The sequence below is a fragment of the Heterocephalus glaber genome, unplaced genomic scaffold, assembly GCF_053883595.1.
Source record: "Heterocephalus glaber isolate CG9 unplaced genomic scaffold, H.glaber_assembly_v1.0 deba00001608, whole genome shotgun sequence".
NCBI classification, from domain to species: Eukaryota; Metazoa; Chordata; class Mammalia; order Rodentia; family Bathyergidae; genus Heterocephalus; species Heterocephalus glaber.
The window spans coordinates 1,405,643-1,424,405 of NW_028258379.1; the positions used below are offsets into that span (position 1 = coordinate 1,405,643).

Here is an 18,763-nt window from a genome sequence, read left to right on the forward strand (position 1 = left end):
AACTCTGTCCCCGTTAGCAAAACAAAGGAGTCCAAAATAAACTCCTATTCTTCTAAATGTTCATTTTCTAATTAAGATCCCCCATATTTATTCTGTAATAAGTTGGGAAAATAGTACAGGGAGTAGGAAAATAGCTATATGAAAAGCAGACCTGGGTCCCCAGATTCAGAGGAGACTAGCATACCATATCCATCCTGTTTATATTGTATATTTGTGCCTACCCTTCTAACATGCTTCATGTAGGAACTCTAGCTGAGCACAGTATAGCTAAGTAATGACTCAAGAAGATCACCATTATTATCTTATCTGCTGCTAGCAACACTAATCTTTATGAATGCCTGGGATAGGGGTAGGGATGGAAGATCAGAAATAATCAGCTGGTGCCTCTACTTCCTTAGTTACCACTAACACCAACAAATGAATTCTTTTCTTTTTAGAAATGCCTGGTATTGAGTCATCAGTTCAATTCACCTATGTGACTGCTTTAAGAAACAGGTGTTTCACTTCAATGCCTGTTTAGTTCAGAGAAGTCATCTATAACAAACACTGTCACGGAGGTAATATTTGGACTGGTTTGCTTTAGCCTCTTACAGAATAAATTTTAATAATTTAACATTTTAAAATAGCCATGGCTTACAGTAAGAAATATCATAAGCAGTTATATATATTGTCCTTTGTGGGGAAGGTCATTGAAGATACAAACTACCAGACTCCCCAGTTTCCCCTTTACGATGACCCATGGGAAAAAATTTAAGTCTCAGGAAACACTTCTGCCTATCCTAAGCAAATGAACTGTTTTTTAAATCAATACTCTGAATCCCAACCTGGTCACATTTCTACAATGCTTCAACTAAAAGGAATTTCAAAGCCTAGTCTGCACCTAGTCTAACAATTGCAGGACCACAAAAGATTAATTTTAAACTTGAGCAAAGGCTTCCTAAATTATCCCTACTTTCCTGCAGCCTTGATATTTACATTTCGTGGGTTTTTAAAATATATAATGGTATTATTTGTACAAATCATCTCAAATTCCCTAGCGAAGGAAGCAAGATCTATAAATGACATCCTAGCAGTCTCTTTTACCCTTCTAACTTCTGGTCTGCTCTTTGGATGATGGTGTACTTTGCCTTTCTCCTCTTTATGCTCCATCTATTTCCCTAGAAAATCTCATCTATTTCCATGATATTTATTAAGAACAATCTTCGGGCAGGGGATTTAGCTCAGTGGTTCCTCCACCTGCCTCGCAAGCACAAGGACCCGAATTTGATCCCCGATACCATAAAAAAACCCCAAAAGAACAATCTTTAACTTTAGTCCCTACCTTCCCTTAAGACTCAACTTTGACAATAAAGGACTGGAGATATTTTGTGTGTTTTAAAAATTAAAATATAAAAATACACAACTGTTCTCATCCAATTATGTCAAAATTCATTTCAATCTTTAGGTGAAGTTTTAATGCTATACATCATGTTCAAAGTCTCTCATCTTATTTCACTATATTCTCTAATTACACTTAATCTCCAAGACAATGTGAATGTGCAAATAAACCCACACAAGCATCAGTATTGTTTCATTAGAATAAACCTCCACTGGTACAATCAGCAGTCTAAAAATGGAAATTTGATATAATTTTTTCATAAGCTAATTCTATTGATAATTATTCCCCTAGATGTTTGCTTGTAACTGCCCAGTCATAATTGCTGCTGAGAAATAGTTTATATCTAAGGCAAATCTAAACATATCCAGGGTTAGAGATTTATAACAAAATACCTCCAAAGCTATACAGAGTCCAAATTATTTACTTAAAATACAAATTTTCTACATTTTTAAGTAGTTATTGTTTGAAACAGGGTCTTTCTCTGTAGTTTAGGCTATCCTTGAGCTCATTATGTAGCCCAGGAGACAATCCTCCTGCCTCAGCCTCCTGAGTGCTGGGATTACAGACATGTACCACCATGCCCAGCTTTAAGTAACATTTTTACAAAGTCTGTTTTAGTAATACTAATTTACAGAATGCTTATTCTATATATAGAATGCAGAAAAATGCTTATAAAGAGAATATAGAAGAATGCTTAAATCAATACATATATATATATACTGTACTTGTCTTTTTCAATGGTTTCTCGATAAATAGTAAGTTGGCCCTGCATATAATCTTCATGTTTATGAAAAACATCACATGTTGGCTTCCAGCTGTAGAAAAATTATAGTTTTATTTAGCATCTCAGAATGATAGACAGAAATAGTTTTAAAATGTAATCATTTAAAAAGAAATAAATCTCTCTTCCCAGAGAAAACAAATTTACAAGAAAAATTTTTCCATTTACTATCATCCCCACTACTATCATTCATGTACTTATATACTCAAATATTAATATTAATTTACATGAATTTTTGAGAGATGACTAAGTAAAGAGCAAACACAGTATGGCTAGATTGTGTATTGCCATAGCATTTCTATTACACTTTCCAATACTCCAACATCAGATCTTCTTTCTCATCATATTCTAAGATCTTGACTAAGAAATTTGTTTGGAATAGGCATTGAAAAAGCTTGAATAAAGGCAAAAGAGAGACTATACTCTCTTCTGACATGTTGGCTGTTACACTTTCCTGAGCTACAAAGAAAATTTAGCCATAATTAATTATATAAAATAAATATTCATCCTTTTTTTTTTTTGAGACAAGGTCTCACTATGTAACCCAGGCTGGCCTCAAACTCACGAGAGATTCTCCTACCTCAACCTCCTAAGTGCTGGGATTACAGGCATCCACCATCATGCCCAGGTGAATATTCATCTTACCCATTTTTGTTTTATTATATAAGTTGAGAAAAATTACCAACTGGAAAAATCTAAAATTACTATATACTATTCTAAGTATTGTTTGAATATTTCTTCTTTTTTCTAACTTTTTTTCCAGAGTCAAAGAGTAAACATGGCCATTCTGAAAACAAAGTATATACTACATAAGAAAATAACTATAACTCACATTCTCAATATTAAATAACTACTGTTTTCAGATTTTATGATATTTATAAATTTAATGTCACTGAAATCATATCTACATATGACTTACCCTTTATCATTTACTGAACAAAACTTGTACTTTAATATTTGTCTGAATTTCTGGCTATGTCTTTAAAAAATTCTCCAAAATGGAATAGGAAAGTCAAAGATTATACATACAGGTATTCCGAAAATTTAAAAGTTCCATAAGACGTGAATGTCTGCTGAGAAGATAATCTTACAGTGACATGCATTTTGATGTACATCTATCAAGATTTTTCTAATTAGATATATAATTATGAATTGGTTTCATACTATGTTTTATTATCCACTTTGCCCAATTTGTAGTACTGTGTACTGTTAACATCTTTCCATGTCAAACATACACCTATATCATTATTTTATTGGCTGCCTAGTGTTCAATCATACACCAAAATTCATTTAGCCAATCCCCTTAATACTGAACATGAGACTTACTTCCAATGTTTTCCTATCATTAAAAAGGCTGAAATAGAATTTTTAAAATTCAACAGCAAGAGAATAAACTGATTTTTAAAAATGGGCAAACGAGGGCCAGGGATGTAACTCAGCAGCATAGCGCCTGCCTGGCAAGAGTGAGGTTCTGAGATCTATCCCTCGTACAAAAAAAAAAGCAAAGGACCTAAACAGGCATTTCTCAAAAGTTCTTTATCTTGAAAAATTTTAGATTGCGCCTGGCATGGCAGGACCCACTTGTAATCCTGGCACGCTGAGAGGCTGAGACAGGAGGATCACAAAATTCCTGGAGCAACTTAATGAGACCCTGTTTCAAAAGAAAAAAGAAAAAAGGACTGAGGATACAGCTGTCAAAAGGCCATGGATTCAATTCCCAGGACTGCTAAAAAAAAAAAAAAAAAAAAACCTAATAAGTTGGATTATTTCACACAAAACTAAGACATTAAAAGGTCAAAAATAGAAATTATTTCAAAAATATCTATTAGGAATTTTAAAACTGACCTTACATTACATTCAAAAACTGTAATCAGACTAAATCTGAAGTGGTAAAATCTTATAGCCCTTACTTTTTCTCTTGAACCTCCTGTGATCCCTTTCTACAATGGGGTGTAACCAGGTGATCAATGACTTGATTCATTATTTTGCTAATATGGAGTACTATCTTGGGGCTCCGGATATAGCTCAGCGGTTCAGCATATGCTTAGCATGTGCAATAGTGCTATCAACCATATACTCAGAAACCTTGAATAAAGGAATCAAATGACAATTACTGGGAGTTTCTTTCTTTCAAATACTCACTCACTACAGCTGTCTTTGATCTTCTCACTATGTTTACAGTAATGAGTAATCTCCTCATCTGTTTTATTTATACTTTTATGTATCTTACAAATTGTTTCTTTGCTTTCTTTAATATCTTCAAGGCATTCTGAAAAGAGGATATATATTTTTTGTTTAAAGTAGAAATCATAAGTTCAAAATAAATACAGTAGAAAAAAAAAGTGTATGACAACTTATGTGTCCCTACAAGAAAGAGAGCCAGAGAATGGAAAGTAAGAGAGCCATGAGACAAAAAAGCACTTTATATTAAAAAGCAGAAAACCAGAGCCAGTCCTGATCCAAGATGCAGATATGAAGGATTTATGCTTCAGGTTGAAGGGAAATAAATGTCTCTCATCTTTGACAGAAGAGGGCTAGACTAGGTGATATTTAAGGTCAATCTATTATAATAATCTATGCATTCATGCTAACTTTTACTCATTAATGCTACTAACATAGGCTATATTCATCAACTCCATGTCAATTAATTATTAACTATACCTTCAATCGTTAGTAGTAATCAGAGATAAAGAAATTTCTTGAAAAGATTAATTCATAATACAAGTTAACAGTACTATTTTTATAATTAAAATATTTTAAGAACTTAAAATACTATATTTAATTAGCCTTGCCTTTCACTCACACTATTGTTTTTTAGAATTATTATTCTTGAAATTGTCGCATCTATCAATCTTGGTCCCTGATCTTTGGTACTTCTATAGAGAAAACATTTTCACTCAAATATTTGAGATAAACTTGCTATTTGAGAAAAATAGTATTTTTTAATTGCATTTAAGGCGTCAGTTCGGCTTAAAGCAAAACAATTCACAAAATAATCAAATGCTGAATGTACAAATTTATTGTCTGAAATAGCTAATAACCATTTTGCCTAACATAAATAGCTCAGTATTAATTACTAGAGAGAACTGCCACAAAAGTATATTGCCAATTGTAAGCTGCCCTTACATATTAAGCTATATGCCATTAAAAATATTAAGACTAAAATAACTGTATCATGTAAAACTTACTATTAATTCTTTGAATCGTATCTTCTTTAGTATTTAGTTCTTGCTGGTACTGGAAAACTGAAACAATTTTTTTTGTGACTACTTCATTGTTAAAATGTCAAGTGATAATACAGTTACCTATTCCTTTAATTTTATACCTACCAAATTCTAACAAAAGCCTGTCCAACCTAGCAAATAGGCTGTCGTTCATCTTGGAATCTATGTCTAAAAAAATAAAAAGTGAGATTTTCAGCTGTCTTTCCGCGCACACAAGGGAGCCTCTTGAGTGCGCTGCGCCCGCGGGCGGGACGGGGCCCGGGGACGCGCGGCGCGCCCTCGCCCTGGGAGCTGAACGCGCGCCTCGGCCAGGTGTGAGCCACTTCCGCTTCCGCATAAAGCCCTTCACCCTCGGCAAGGTGAGGTCCTGAGGAAGGGGCTTCCGTTCACAGATTTACCACCAGGGACTGTTTTAAGTGGAGTTTCTCCCACACGCAGAACGGAAGGCCCCCACCGGCGCTCGCGTCCCCGCTCCCTCAGCCGGGCTGGCTCGGCCTCCCCTCCCAGCGCTCCCCGCGGCCCTCCATGCCCTCTTCAGGGCGAGCTGCCCCGCGTGGGTCCCGCCCGGCCCACCGCAGCGGGCCCTGAGACCCAAACCTCCGGGCCCCCTCTCCCGGGGTGGGCCGGCGACGCCTCAGCGGATCCCGACACCTGGCGCTGCCGCTGCTCCCGCCCTCACCCCCTGCAGCCAGCCTGGGAGACCCCGCAGAGCACGCGGGGCAGATCGCGCGAGGAGCGAGATCCGGGAAGCCCTCGTGCACGGGCTCCTGAGCAGCGCCGAGGGGGTGCGGGAGGCGTAGAGAGGGCGCGGGGCGGACTGGGGCGAGGGCGTGTGTGGGACTCTGCTGCTCCCGTGAGGAGAATGCTTCTTAAAGCCTCTGCAGTACTCTCGGAACGTTTTTAGATATTTTAAAAAATATTTGAGAGAATAGCAATAAAATTGATATTAACTTTTAAAATGACAGTAAAAAGCGACTAGTAATCAAAATTCAGTTTTAATTCAACGTTTTCCAGAACTTCTTGAAAAGCAAGTATAAACCCAATGCACTTTCATTAAACATTTTGTTTCAAATCAGATTTTCTGTCTAAAAATGTTGATAGATGATTTTTCCTCTTGAACTCCGCGTATCCAAAGTGAAAGAGTGGAGAAAAAAGTAAATATTTGGTCCCCAAATTACTTGTGTGTGTTTGTGTGTGTGTGTGTGTGTGTGTGTGTGTGCTGTGGATTGAACCAGAGCCTTGTAAATAAACATGCCCTCTACCTCTAAGCTATACCCCTCCTCAATTTTTTGTACATTTCTCATGGAAATGTTTTTAATTCTGAATTATTTCAATAATTATTTGAGTCAACACATCCTAAACTTTCACATATTAAAATGAAAAAAAAGCTTTCAGAAGTTTTCTTAAGTTCAGATGAGATTAGCATAATCAATTTGATTATAACATGCTGTAGTGTTGTTCATTAGTATTAAGCATAGTGAGCCATGAAAGCTAATTTGTTTCGATGGGGTAAGAACTTAGCCTCCTTCTACATATGTGAAAATCTTTCTTATTTTTCCCAGCTTTATGGAGGTAAATAAACAAAAATTGTATATATTTACAGACTATAACAAGAGTTGGATGTATACATTTTGTGTTAGTTCATTTTGTGACACAACACCACAGACTGGGTATGTTATGAAGAAAAGAGGTTTATTTTGGCCTACCATCTGGAAGTCTAAGATTGAGAGGCCACATCTGGTGATGGCCTTCTTGGTGACAAAGTCTAGTGACAACAGAAGCCATGACATGGCAACAGACAGCGCAGATGTGTTTGTCTCTCTTCTGGTCTCACCCTCTTCTTGAAGAAACACCAGCAATCAGTCATAGAGGCTCCATCCTAATGCATTTATCCAATCCTAATCATCTCCCAAAGACTCCACCTCTAAACACATAGTCAAATTAAATCTCCACCTTTCTTAATACATCTCAATGGGGACTGAATTTCAACACAAGAAGGCTTGGGAGAAACACTTAAACACTAAGTCATAGCCATTATGAAATGATTATTACAAGCAAATGTAACACATCCACCACCTCACATTACTATCATTTGTATGTGTGATGAGAACATTTACAGTATACTCTCTTAGCATATATCAGATGCACAATATTGTTAACTGTAGTCACTGTGCTATACAGGAGATCTCCAACACTTGTAGCCGTCGACTAAAATCTCCATTATCACCTCCCACGCCTTCCAGCTCCAGCAACCAACATTCTTCCTGCTTCTATCAATTCAGCTTTGTAAAATTCTATGTGTACCTCAGTAAAAGAAACCACCAATGGAGTGAAAAGGAAACCCACAGGGTGGGAAAAAAATTTTGCCAGCTGTTTCTCAGAAAAGAGCTAATATCTGGACTATATAAAGAAAATTAGTCCTCCCAAATTTTAAGACCCAATCCAAACATGGCCATCTGAAATGAACAGACACTTCTTAGAGGAAGAAGTACAAATAAATATATGAAAAATTGTTTAACGTCACTGGTCATTCAAGAGATGCAAATTGAAACAACACTGAAATTCCATCTCACTCCAGAGAGAATGGCTATTATCAAGAAATCAAACAATAATTAATGCAAGTGGGGCTGTGGGGGAAAAGGAATGCTTCTACACTGTTGGTGGGAGTGTAGACTGGTGCAACCACTGTGGAAATCAGTGTGGAGATTCCTCAAAAAACTAAAACTAGAGATTCCATTTGACCCAGTTATTCCCCTTCTTGGTATCTTCCTGAAAGAATTAAATGCATCATACCACAATGATAAATGCATATCCATGTTTATAGCAGCACACTGTAATAACTAAATCTTGGAAACACCCTAAATGCCCATCAATAGGTGAATGGATAAAGAAAATGTGGGGGGGTTTTAATACAATGGAATACTGCCCTACTATTAAGAAGGATAAACTTGAGACATTTCTAGGTAAATGGATGCACCTTGAGACCATACTCTTAAGGGGAAATAAATCAGACACATATGTTTAAATATTGCCTTATTTCTCTGGTATGAGAAGCTGAAAGAGTAAATAAGGACCAAAATGTATAATAGATAATGGGAAATAGGAAGAAAATGTTCAAATGGGAAGGGGAACAAGGGAAGGGGGAATGGGAAAGGAAGGAAGAGAAAAGCAAAAAAGAATAGGAGGAAAAAATGGAAACAAAGCTTTTGTAAATAAGGAAGGGAAGATGGGTTGAAGGGAGAGGAGGGAAAGGGGAAAAAAGAAGCAAGAGATATCATGTACAAGTACAAATTCCCTGTAATGAATGTAATCATTATGTATATCTAAAATGTACCAATAAAATTAATTTTAAAATAAATAAAAGTCTACATGTAAATAAGAATACCAAATATTTGTCTTTCTGTGCCTATCTCATTTTCTTAAGCATGATGTCCTGGATCATCTATGTTGTTACAAATGATAGGAACTTCTTCTTTTTAAAGGTTAAATAATATTCCAGTGTGTGTCCATATGTGTATGCATTACATTTTCTTTATCCAGTTATTTGTCAATGGACTTTTTGGTTGATTCCACACATTGGCTATTTGTGAATAATGTTGCAATAAATATGAAAGTGCTGATATCTTTTTGACATACTGATTTCATATTCTTTGGATACATATTCAGAAGTAGGATCACTGGATCCATTATAGCTCTATTTCTAACTTTCTGAAAAAGCTCCATACTGTTATCCAATAAAGGATACAGTAATTTACATTCCTATTCATAGTGTACAATTTTCCTCTTTCTCTACATCATCAGCAACACAAAGTATCTTTGTCATTACATTAAAACCAGTGTGAGGTGATATCTCACTATGGTTTTGACTTGCATTTCCCTGGAGATTAGTGGTTTCACTCAGCTTTTATTTATCTTAAAATCTTTTATTTATTTTGCCTTCATTTCTAAAAGATACCGTTGCTGAGCACAGTAGTTTTGTTTGGGAGTTTTCATCCTTCAGCACTGTGCATATCTCATCCTACTCTTTCTTGGCCTGTAACATCAAGAAATCTCAGCAGAAGCTCAGATATCTGCTGTCAGGAAAATTGGAAAACTCATGTGTTACTTCTTTTCTCTTGGTATTCTAAGAAACTTCCCTTTGTCTTTAACTTTTGAGAACTTAAAGATAATATGTCTTGGGGGACACTTGCTTGAGTTGAATCTCCCTGGTGAACTTAGACATTCCCATTTTGAACACTTCTGTCTCCTACGTTTGCAAAATTTCCTGTTCCTCTTTAAAGAAGTTTTCTACCACTTTGGCATCCTCGAGTCCTTCTCGCACCCCAGTAACTCAAAATTTTGCTTTTCTGATGCTCTCCCAAAGTTATCATAAACTTCCTTCATTCTTGTTTTCCATGACAGTTAATCTTGACAGTCAATTTCATTGGCTTGAGGAACCTAGGAGATTAGTGAAGCACACTGTGGGGTGTGTCTGGGTGAATCATGGGGATATGACCTTGGGGACACATCTGGTTGCTGGCCACTTCCTCTCTGGTGCTTTGTCTCTGCTTTGTTGATTCTCAGCTGCCATGAGGTGAGCAACCTTCCATCGCTATGCTCTTCCACTCAGAATGTTACTGCCTTGTATCCAGCCAAGCATGACTCAGAATCCATGAGCCAAAATAAACCTTTCCTCTTTTAAGTTATGTATGTCAGGTATTTTGTCTCAGCAATATAAAAGCTCACTAGCACAGAAAATTGGCACCAGAGAAGCAGAGCTGTCCTTTGACTATACGTGGTCATGGTTTGTAGGAGTTTGAAAAAGTTAGGAAATGATAGCTAGAAAAGGTCTAGATTGCTGAAAGCAGTGGTCAATGAGCAATTCTGGTAGAAGCTCAGAATACTGATAGGAATATGGTCAGTAAATATTGTGCTGACGAGGTTTCAATGGGAATGATGATCATACTGGGAATTGGACCAAAGGCTATACATGTCACATTGTGGCAAAGAACTTGTTTATGTTTTGTCTTTGCCCTAAAACAGTGATGGCAAAACTTTTGACGACAGTGCCCAAACAGCAACCCAAACCCAATTATTTATCACCAAGTGCCAACACTGCAATTACACCTGAATACTGAGGTTTTGGTTTAGAAAAAACAACTGTTATCTGATGCTCAGCTGCTGGGGTAACTGTTCTGCTCATCAACAAGAGAGTGCTCTGCATGCCTGCTGTGGTACACAAGCCGTAGATTCACCACCACTGCCCTAAAACTTTGTGTGAGTCTGAGTTTAAAGGCAATGTAGACTGCAACAAGCAAGGCTATAGGGGTGGGGTTCTCCAAGCCTTTTGGTTTTCACATTGTCCATTATGTGGGTCAAATGCCGGACATAGAGCTACAGGGCAATGTTTATCCTGCTTGGTTTAGATCTTTCTTTGGTCCTATTCTTTTCTATTTTCTATTCCTCCTTTCTACAATGGTGATGCTTACCTCAATCCACTGTATCTTGGGAGCATAGAACTTGCTTTTTCATTGTCATAGGAGCTCACTGCTAAGATTTTGCTTTGAGTCTTAGAGAACAATTTGGACTTGGGCTTTTGAGCAATTCTGAAACTACTGAGACTTTGAGGAAGGAATTAGTGCATTTTCAGTTTTTTGCAAGACAGTCACACCATGCTAGGCAGAATTATGACTTTATTGTTGGTTTTACTTGGAGATTAAGCGTGGTTTAAAGTGCTATATTTGAGTGCCAAATATGTGGACTGTGATCTTTAATTTTGATTGTTAACTTGACTGGCTTGAGAGACACCTAGGAGACTAGTAAGGCAAACTCCTAGGTGTGTCTGAGTGAATCATAGAAGCATTACCTGGGGAATTATGTCCAGCCCTGGCCCTTTCCTCTTGGATTCTTCCCCTGCACGCTGCTTCCTGGCCACCCTAAGTTGAGCAGATTTCCCTGGCCATCCCTTTCCATCATGATGTTCCTCACTTGGAGTCAATCAGCCATGGACTAACACCTGAAGCTTTCAGCCAAAATACACCTTTCCTCCTTTAAGTTGTGTATATCAGGTATTTTGTCCTAGCAACAGAAAATCTAACTAATATGTTTTCTTTTTTTCCCCTCTGATGGGTATTTTCAAATAGCCTGTCTTCAAGGTCACTGATTCTTTTTCGGTTTAAACTATTTCACTCTTTTTTTTTGTATTACATTCTTTTATTGGTACATTGTAGGTATACAGCACAATTACATTTCTCATTGGGAATTGTACCTTTACATAATGCATCTTGGTTCTTATTTTTTCCCCATTCCTAGCCCTCCCTTCACCCCCTCCACCTTTCCCTATTTACAAAGACTTTATTGCCATTTTTTCCATTTCTCATCATTTTTCCTTTCCCTTCTTTCCCTTCCCCTGCCCCTCCCACTACCCCTACCCCTTTGGACCTTTTCTTCCTATTTTGCATTATTGATTATTCCTTCTCATCATTGGTACATTTTAGGTATACAATATAATGACATTCATCATTGGAAATTTGCACCTTTACATAGTCTCTCTTCGTTCTTATTTTTCACCCTTGCCCAGCCCTCCCTTCAACTCCTCCAGTCCTCCCTATTTACAAAGATTTTGTTCCTATTTTTCCATTTTCTCAGATTAATCCCATTCCCTTCTATCCTTTCCCCTAGCCCTCCCACTTCCTTCCCCTTTGCCTCTTTTCTTCCTATTTCACATTACCTATTATACATTTAGTCCTTATTTACACATTCAGTTTCTCACACCAGAGAAACTATTCAGTATTTATACATGTGTGTCCTATTTATTTCACTTAAGAGTATTGCCTCAATGTGCATCCACTTAGCTATAAATGTCTCTAATTTCTCATTTTTTATGGCTGAGTAGTACTCCATTTTATTAAAAAACCAAATTTTCTTTATCCAGCCTCCAGTTGATGGGCATTTGGGCTGTTTCCAAGTTTTAGCTATTACAAAATGTGCTGCTATGAATATGGGTGCACGTATATCACTGTGGTATGATTCTTTTAATTCTTTGGGGAAAATCCCCAGCAGTGGAATAGTGGGGTCAAATGGGACTTCCAGTTCTAGTTCTTTGAGGTATCTCCATACTGATTTCCACAGTGCTTGCACCAGTCTACACTCCCACCAGCAGTGGAGCAGGGTTCCTCTTTCCTCACAGCTCCACCAGCATTTGTTATTGGTTGATTTCATGATAGCAGCCATTCTTTCTGGAGTGAAGTGGAATCGCAACATTGTTTTCATTTGCATCTCTTGAATGATCAGTGATGTTGAACATTTTTTCATATATTTATTTGCTATTTCTACTTCTTTATCTGAGAGATGTCTGTTCATTTCAGATGCCCATTTTTGGATTGGGTCTTTAAATTTGGGAGGTCTGATCTTTTGAAGTTCTTTATAGATTCGAGATAGTAGACCTTTGTCTGAGGAAGAGCAGGTGAAGATTTTTTCCCACATTGTGGGTTGTCTCTTCACACTGCTGGTGGTTTCTCTTGTTGTGCAGAAGCCTTTTAATAAGAAGAGATCCCATTTGTTGATTGTTTGTGCTAGTTCATGGGCAACTGAGGTTTTGTTCATAAAATCTTTTCCTACACCAAAGTTTTCAAGGGTTCTACCTAACCTCTGTTCCAACTGGTTCAGAGTTTCTATTTTAATATTTAGATCTTTAATCCATTTTGATTTTAGTTTAGTGCATGGTGAGAGATATAGGTCTAGTTTTCATCTTTGGCAAGTTGAAGCTCAATTTTTCCAGCACCATTTATTAAAGAGGCTATCTTTCCTCCAGTGAGGGTGTTTGGCTCCTTTGTCAAAGATGAGATGGCTGAGTGTGTCTGGCGTTGTTTCTGCATCTTCTAATCTGTTCCACTGGTCCTCAGGTCTGTTTCTTTGCCAGTACCATGCTGTTTTGATCACAGTAGCTTTGTAGTATAGTTGCAGGTTGAGGATTGTGATGCCCCCTGCCATGTCTCTACTACCTAGAATTGCTTTTGCTGTTCTGGGTCTCTTCTTGTTCCAAATGAATTTTTGGATTGTTTTCTCAAGGTCCATGAAGTATGCTACTGGGATTTCAATTGGGATTGCATTGAATCTATATAGCAGTTTTGGAAGTATGGCCATTTTCACTGTATTAATCTTTCCTACCCAGGAGCAGGGGATGTCTGTCCATTTTCTGATATCATCTTCAATCTCTCTTTTCAGAGTGCCATAGTTTTCAGAGAAGAGGTCTTTGATTTCTTTTGTTAGGTTGATTCCTAGGTATTTCAGTTTTTTGGATGCTATTGTGAAAGGAATTATTTGCCCTATTTCTCTCTCAGTGGGTCTGTCATTGGTGTAGAGGAAAGCTATTGATTTTTGTGTGTTGACCTTGTAACCAGCTACTTGACTGAATTTGGTTATTAAGTCTAGAAGACTTTTGGTGGAGTTCTTGGGGTCCTCTATATAGAGTATCATGTCATCTGCAAATAATGACAATCTGACTTCTTCATTTCCTATCCTTATTCCTTTTATTTCTTTCTCTTGTCTAATTGCCATGGCTAATGTTTCCAAAACTATATTGAACAGGAGTGGTGATAGTGGACATTCTTGTTTTGTTCCTGATTTTAGTGTGAAGGATTTCAGGTTTTGACCATTTAGTATGATATTGGCTGTTGGTTTCTCATAGATGGCTTCTATCAGTTTGAGGTAGAGACCATCTATTCCAATTTTTTGTAGGGGTTTTATCATAAATGCATGTTGGATTTTGTCAAATGCTTTTTCTGTGTCTATGGAGATAATCTTATGGTTTTTGTCCTTGGCTCTATTGATATAGTGTATTACATTGATTGATTTGCATATATTGAACCATCCCTGCATCCCTGGGATGAATCCCATTTGATCAGAGTGTATGATCTTCTTGATGATCTTCTGCATTCTGTTTGCCATTATCTTATTAAGGATTTTTGCATCTATGTTCATTAGTGAGATTGGCCTATAGTTCTCTTTTTCAGTTGGGTCTTTCTCTGCTTTGGGGATCAAGGTGATGCTTGCTTCCAGGAATGAATTGGGGAGTATTGCTTCCCTTTCAATTTCATTGAAGAGTTTAAATAGTAGTGGCAGCAGTTCCTCTCTAAATGTCTTGTAGAATTCAGCAGTGAACCATCAGGACTCGGGCTTTTCTTAGTTGATAAGTTTTTAATTACATTTTCAATTTCATTGGTTGATATTGGGTTGTTCAGAATTTTTAGGTCTTCTTCGTTCAACTTTGGTAATTCATATGTATCTAGGAATCTGTCCATTTCTTCTGTGTTGTCCATCTTATTGGCATATAGTTTCTGGAAATAGGTATTGATGATCCTCTGGATTTCTGCTGGGTCTGTTGGAATTTCACCCTTTTCATTCCTAATTGCATGGATTTGGGTCTTTTCTTTCCTTTTTCTGACAAGGTTGGCTAAGGGTTTGTCAATTTTGTTGATTCATTCAAAGCACAACTCTTGGCTTCATTGATTTTTTGTATCATTCTCTTAGTCTCCATTGCTTTGATTTCTCCTCTGATCTTTATAATTTCTTCCCTTGTATGAGCTTTGGGGTTGTCCTGCTCTTCTTTTTCTAGAAGCTTGAGGTTCAGCATCAGGTTTTTTAACTGGGCTCATTCTGTTTTCCTAATATGCGTAGTCACTGCCATGAATTTCCCTCATAAGACTGCTTTCATTGTGTCCCATAGATTCCGATATGTTGTATTGTCATTGTCATTTAATTGAAGGAACTGTCTGATTTCTTCTTTAATTTCCTCTGTGACCCATTGGTTATTCAGAAGTGTGTTGTTCAATTTCCATGTGTTTATGAAATTTTTTGAGTTTCTTTTGCTATGGATCTCCAATTTCACTGCACTATGGTCTGATAATATACAGGGGATAACTTCAATTCCTTTGCACTTACTTAAACATGTTCTATGTGTGAGTATGTGGTCTATTTTGGAGAATGATCCATGTGCAACTGAGAAGAATGTGTATTCTGATTTTGTGGGATGGAAGACTCTGTAAACATCTGCTAAGATCATTTGTTCAAGAGTTCAATTGAGTTCTAGTATTTCATTACTTATTTTTAGTCTAGTTGATCTATCCCTTTGTGACAGTGGGGTGTTGAGGTCCCCCACTACAATTGTATTAGTGCATATGTGACTTTTCATGTCCGTTAGTATTTGTTTTATATAGTTGGGTGCACTAGTGTTTGGTGCATAGATATTTATGATTGTCATCTCTTCCTCTTGGATTCTTCCCTTTACAAGGATGTAGTGTCCTTCTTCATCTCTCTTAATCAGTGTTGGTTTGAAATCTACTTGATCTGCCAAGCGAATAGCTACTCCTGCTTTTTTCGGGTTCCTGTTGCATGGAGTATTGTTTTCCACCCTTTAACTTTCAGTGTATGAGTTTCCTTTTGAATTAAGTGTGTTTCTTGTATGCAGCATATTGTTGGATTTTGCTTCTTGACCCATTCTGCCAGTCTATTTCTTTTGATTGGTGAATTGAGACCATTAACGTTGATGGTTATAACTGAAACGTATTGACTTGTCATTGCCATGACTTTTTCTTTTTGTTGGGTTCTCCCCCTTTACATTTAATTTCTTGTCATGCCAGATGGGTTCATTCTGCTTTGCTTCCTGGGGTTGTGATCCTCAATGTCTGTTCCTAGGATACTGTGTAAAATTCTTTGGAGTGCTGGTTTTGTAATCACGAAGTTCCTAAGGTGCCCTTTGTCATGAAAGTATCTTATTTCTCCATCCATTTTGAAAGATAGTTTTGCAGGGTACATCAATCTGGGTTGGAGGCTGTTTTCTTTTAGGGCTAGGAAGACATCAGTCCAAGCTCTTCTTGCCTTGATGGTTTGTGTTGAGAAGTCCTGTGATTCTGATGGGCTTTCCTTTGTATGTGATTTGTTTCTTTTCTCTGACTGCTTGGAGAACTTTGTTCTTCTGTTGTGTTTCTGGAATCTTAACAATTATATGCCTATGTGTAGATTTTTATTTTGATCAAGGCTATTTGGAGTCCTATCTGCCTCACTTATCTGTATGTCAAGCTCTTTTCCCCTGCTTGGGAAGTTTTCTGCCATTATTTCTGTGAAGAGATTTTTTATGTCATCTGCACTCTCTCCTGTTTCTTCATTGAGCCCAATCAGTCTTATATTATTCTTCTTTGCATCATCTAGCAGCTGCTGGATTGATTTCTCATGTTCCCTTATAATTTTGAAGCAATTTTTCTTTTCCTGGTCACTAATTGCAATCTTATCTTCTACATCTGAAATTCTGTCCTCACATTGGCTCATTCTGCTGTGTAGACTTTCAGTGGAGTTTTTCATGTCCTGGAAATCTATTTGCATCTTTTTTATGGATTCCATTTGTTTCTTATGTTGGGATTCCATCATGTTCCTGAGCTCCTCTCTAGATTTATTAATCATGTCTTGCACTAGGGGCACAATTTCTCCTGTTATCTGAGAAATTATTTCTGATTTCATTTTTTCCAGATCCCCTTTTGTTGCCAGTTCAGTGGGTCCAGGTGGTTGAGTATCAGAGTGTTCCATCTCATTTCCCTTTTGTGGTTGCTGTAGGTGATCTGGAAGTCTGGTTTTGAGTCTTATTTATGTATTTTCTCATTTTGACTGGGGTGGGGGGGCTGTTAGCACCCACACAAATTACCTCCTCTGAGCTGGGTGAGGTGGGACAAGGGCTAGGAGCAGCAGTAGGGATGGTGACCCAAAAGCCCTTTCCTGTGGGCTGGGAGCAGTGGGAGGGATGGTGGCCTGGCAGCCCCTTCCTCTGGGCCAGGAGCAGCGGGACAGAAGGTGGCCCAAAAGCCCTTTCCTCTGGGCTGGGAGCAGCGGGAGGGATGGTGACCAGGAAGCCCCTTCCTCTGGACCAGGAACAGTGGGACGATGGCTCAGAATCCCCTACCTCTGGGCCGGGAACACCGGGACTCAGTACATTGGTCTGGTGGTCTGGTGTCCTCTGCATCTTTGTAGTGTGGAACCAGGTGGCTGCCTGTCTGCAGCAGGGTGATTCGGTGTCTTCCGCGCAACTCAGGACCTCAGTAGGGTGTGCACAGACCTGCCTGTCTGCAGCGGGCTGATTCGGCATGTTCTGTGCCACTCCGGACCTCGGTAGGGCATGGGCAGACCTGTCTTTCTGCAGGAGGCTGATTCGTCATGTTCTGTGTGACTCAGGACCTCGGTAGGGTGTGGGCAGACCTGCCTGTCTGCAGCGGGCTGATTCAGCATGTTCTGTGCAACTCAGGACCTTGGTAGGGCTTGCCTAAACTATTTTACTATTGATGTATTAGATTATGTTTTTCACTTCACTCAGTGCATTTTTCAGCACTAGGATTTCTGATTCTTTTAATTACTTCAATCTCTCTGTTAGGATTTTCTGACAAAGTACTGGATTATTTCTGTGTTTTCTTGGATTTCCTTAAGTTTTCTTAAAACAGCAATTTTGAATTCTCTGTCCAAGAGTTATACATGTAGATTGCTTTATGGTCAGTTACTGGTGCCTGTTTCATCCTTTTGGAAGGTCATGGTTCTGTAAAACTTCTTGATGCCCAAGACATCTGCACATTGAAGAATTTGGTATTTCAGTCTTCCTAACATGGCTTTGTTTGTGTCTATCCTTCCAGAAATTCTAAGCAGATTGTTTAGTTTTCTAAGCCTGTGGTCACTACAACTGTTTCTGCACTACACAGTGCTCTAAGTCTAGGTTTGTCATGAGTCCAAGATTGGTGTGTTTTCATTATTTCAGCATTCGAGGATGCCCCAAGCCAAAGTCTGTTGCAAATCCACAGTTCATGTATCATACAAAATGATCTCAGGAAGTATCTAGAAAGAATAGACTATTCCTGAAAGCCTCTATTTGGAACTGGGGTATGTCTAGATGCCTTGTTATACTCATTGCCCTGTGATCAAGCACCATAAGATTCTGTCTATCACTAGATCTCATCATTTAGGGAATGGCTGTAGGCTCCTAAAGTAATGACTTGTGACTCTCCCTCTTCTTTCCCTTATGAGACGAGTCTCTCCTTGTTGTCCTGCCTGGAGTTGCAAGAGAGATGGGATATGCAGATCTGTGGCCACTAATCCTGCAATGTTGGGTTGTATCTGGAGCCTACATCCAACCAGTACATGGCACAGTATGTGGACAGGATCAAGGGCCATGCCGTTATGACCTGCCTGCTGCTGTGATGTACTCATGGCCCGAGGCTAGTGTAGCCAGCCAGAGATAATGCCAGCCAGGATACAAATCAGTCTAACTAGAGAGGTGGGTGTCCACCTGGCACCAGGGCTGGCCCAGGGGTCCTATTTATAGACACTGGCTTAGGAACAGGGACCATTGCAATCTGCCAGGTGTTAGGT

General features: G+C 38.4%; 1 protein-coding gene across 10 annotated transcripts in view; it reads right to left on the reverse strand.

Moving 5' to 3' along the window:
- The window catches only part of CUNH14orf39 (chromosome unknown C14orf39 homolog), a 45,486-nt gene extending 39,383 nt beyond the window's left edge, over window positions 1-6,103 (reverse strand). Inside the window, exons 1-5 of one of the 10 annotated variants that reach the window (XM_013065733.3) lie at window positions 5,981-6,103; window positions 5,489-5,551; window positions 5,348-5,404; window positions 4,302-4,428; window positions 2,104-2,193 (exon numbers count right to left, since the gene is read on the reverse strand). In XM_013065733.3, the coding sequence (XP_012921187.2) occupies window positions 2,104-2,193; window positions 4,302-4,428; window positions 5,348-5,404; window positions 5,489-5,537 (323 nt within the window). In that variant the 5' untranslated portion in view covers window positions 5,538-5,551; window positions 5,981-6,103. Of the gene's footprint in view, window positions 1-2,103; window positions 2,194-4,301; window positions 4,429-5,347; window positions 5,405-5,488; window positions 5,912-5,980 lie in introns of those variants that run through there. The other 9 variants (XM_021247913.2, XM_087195216.1, XM_087195211.1 and 6 more) reach the window with 9 other exon arrangements.
- Between the last annotated feature and the right edge of the window lie 12,660 nt (window positions 6,104-18,763).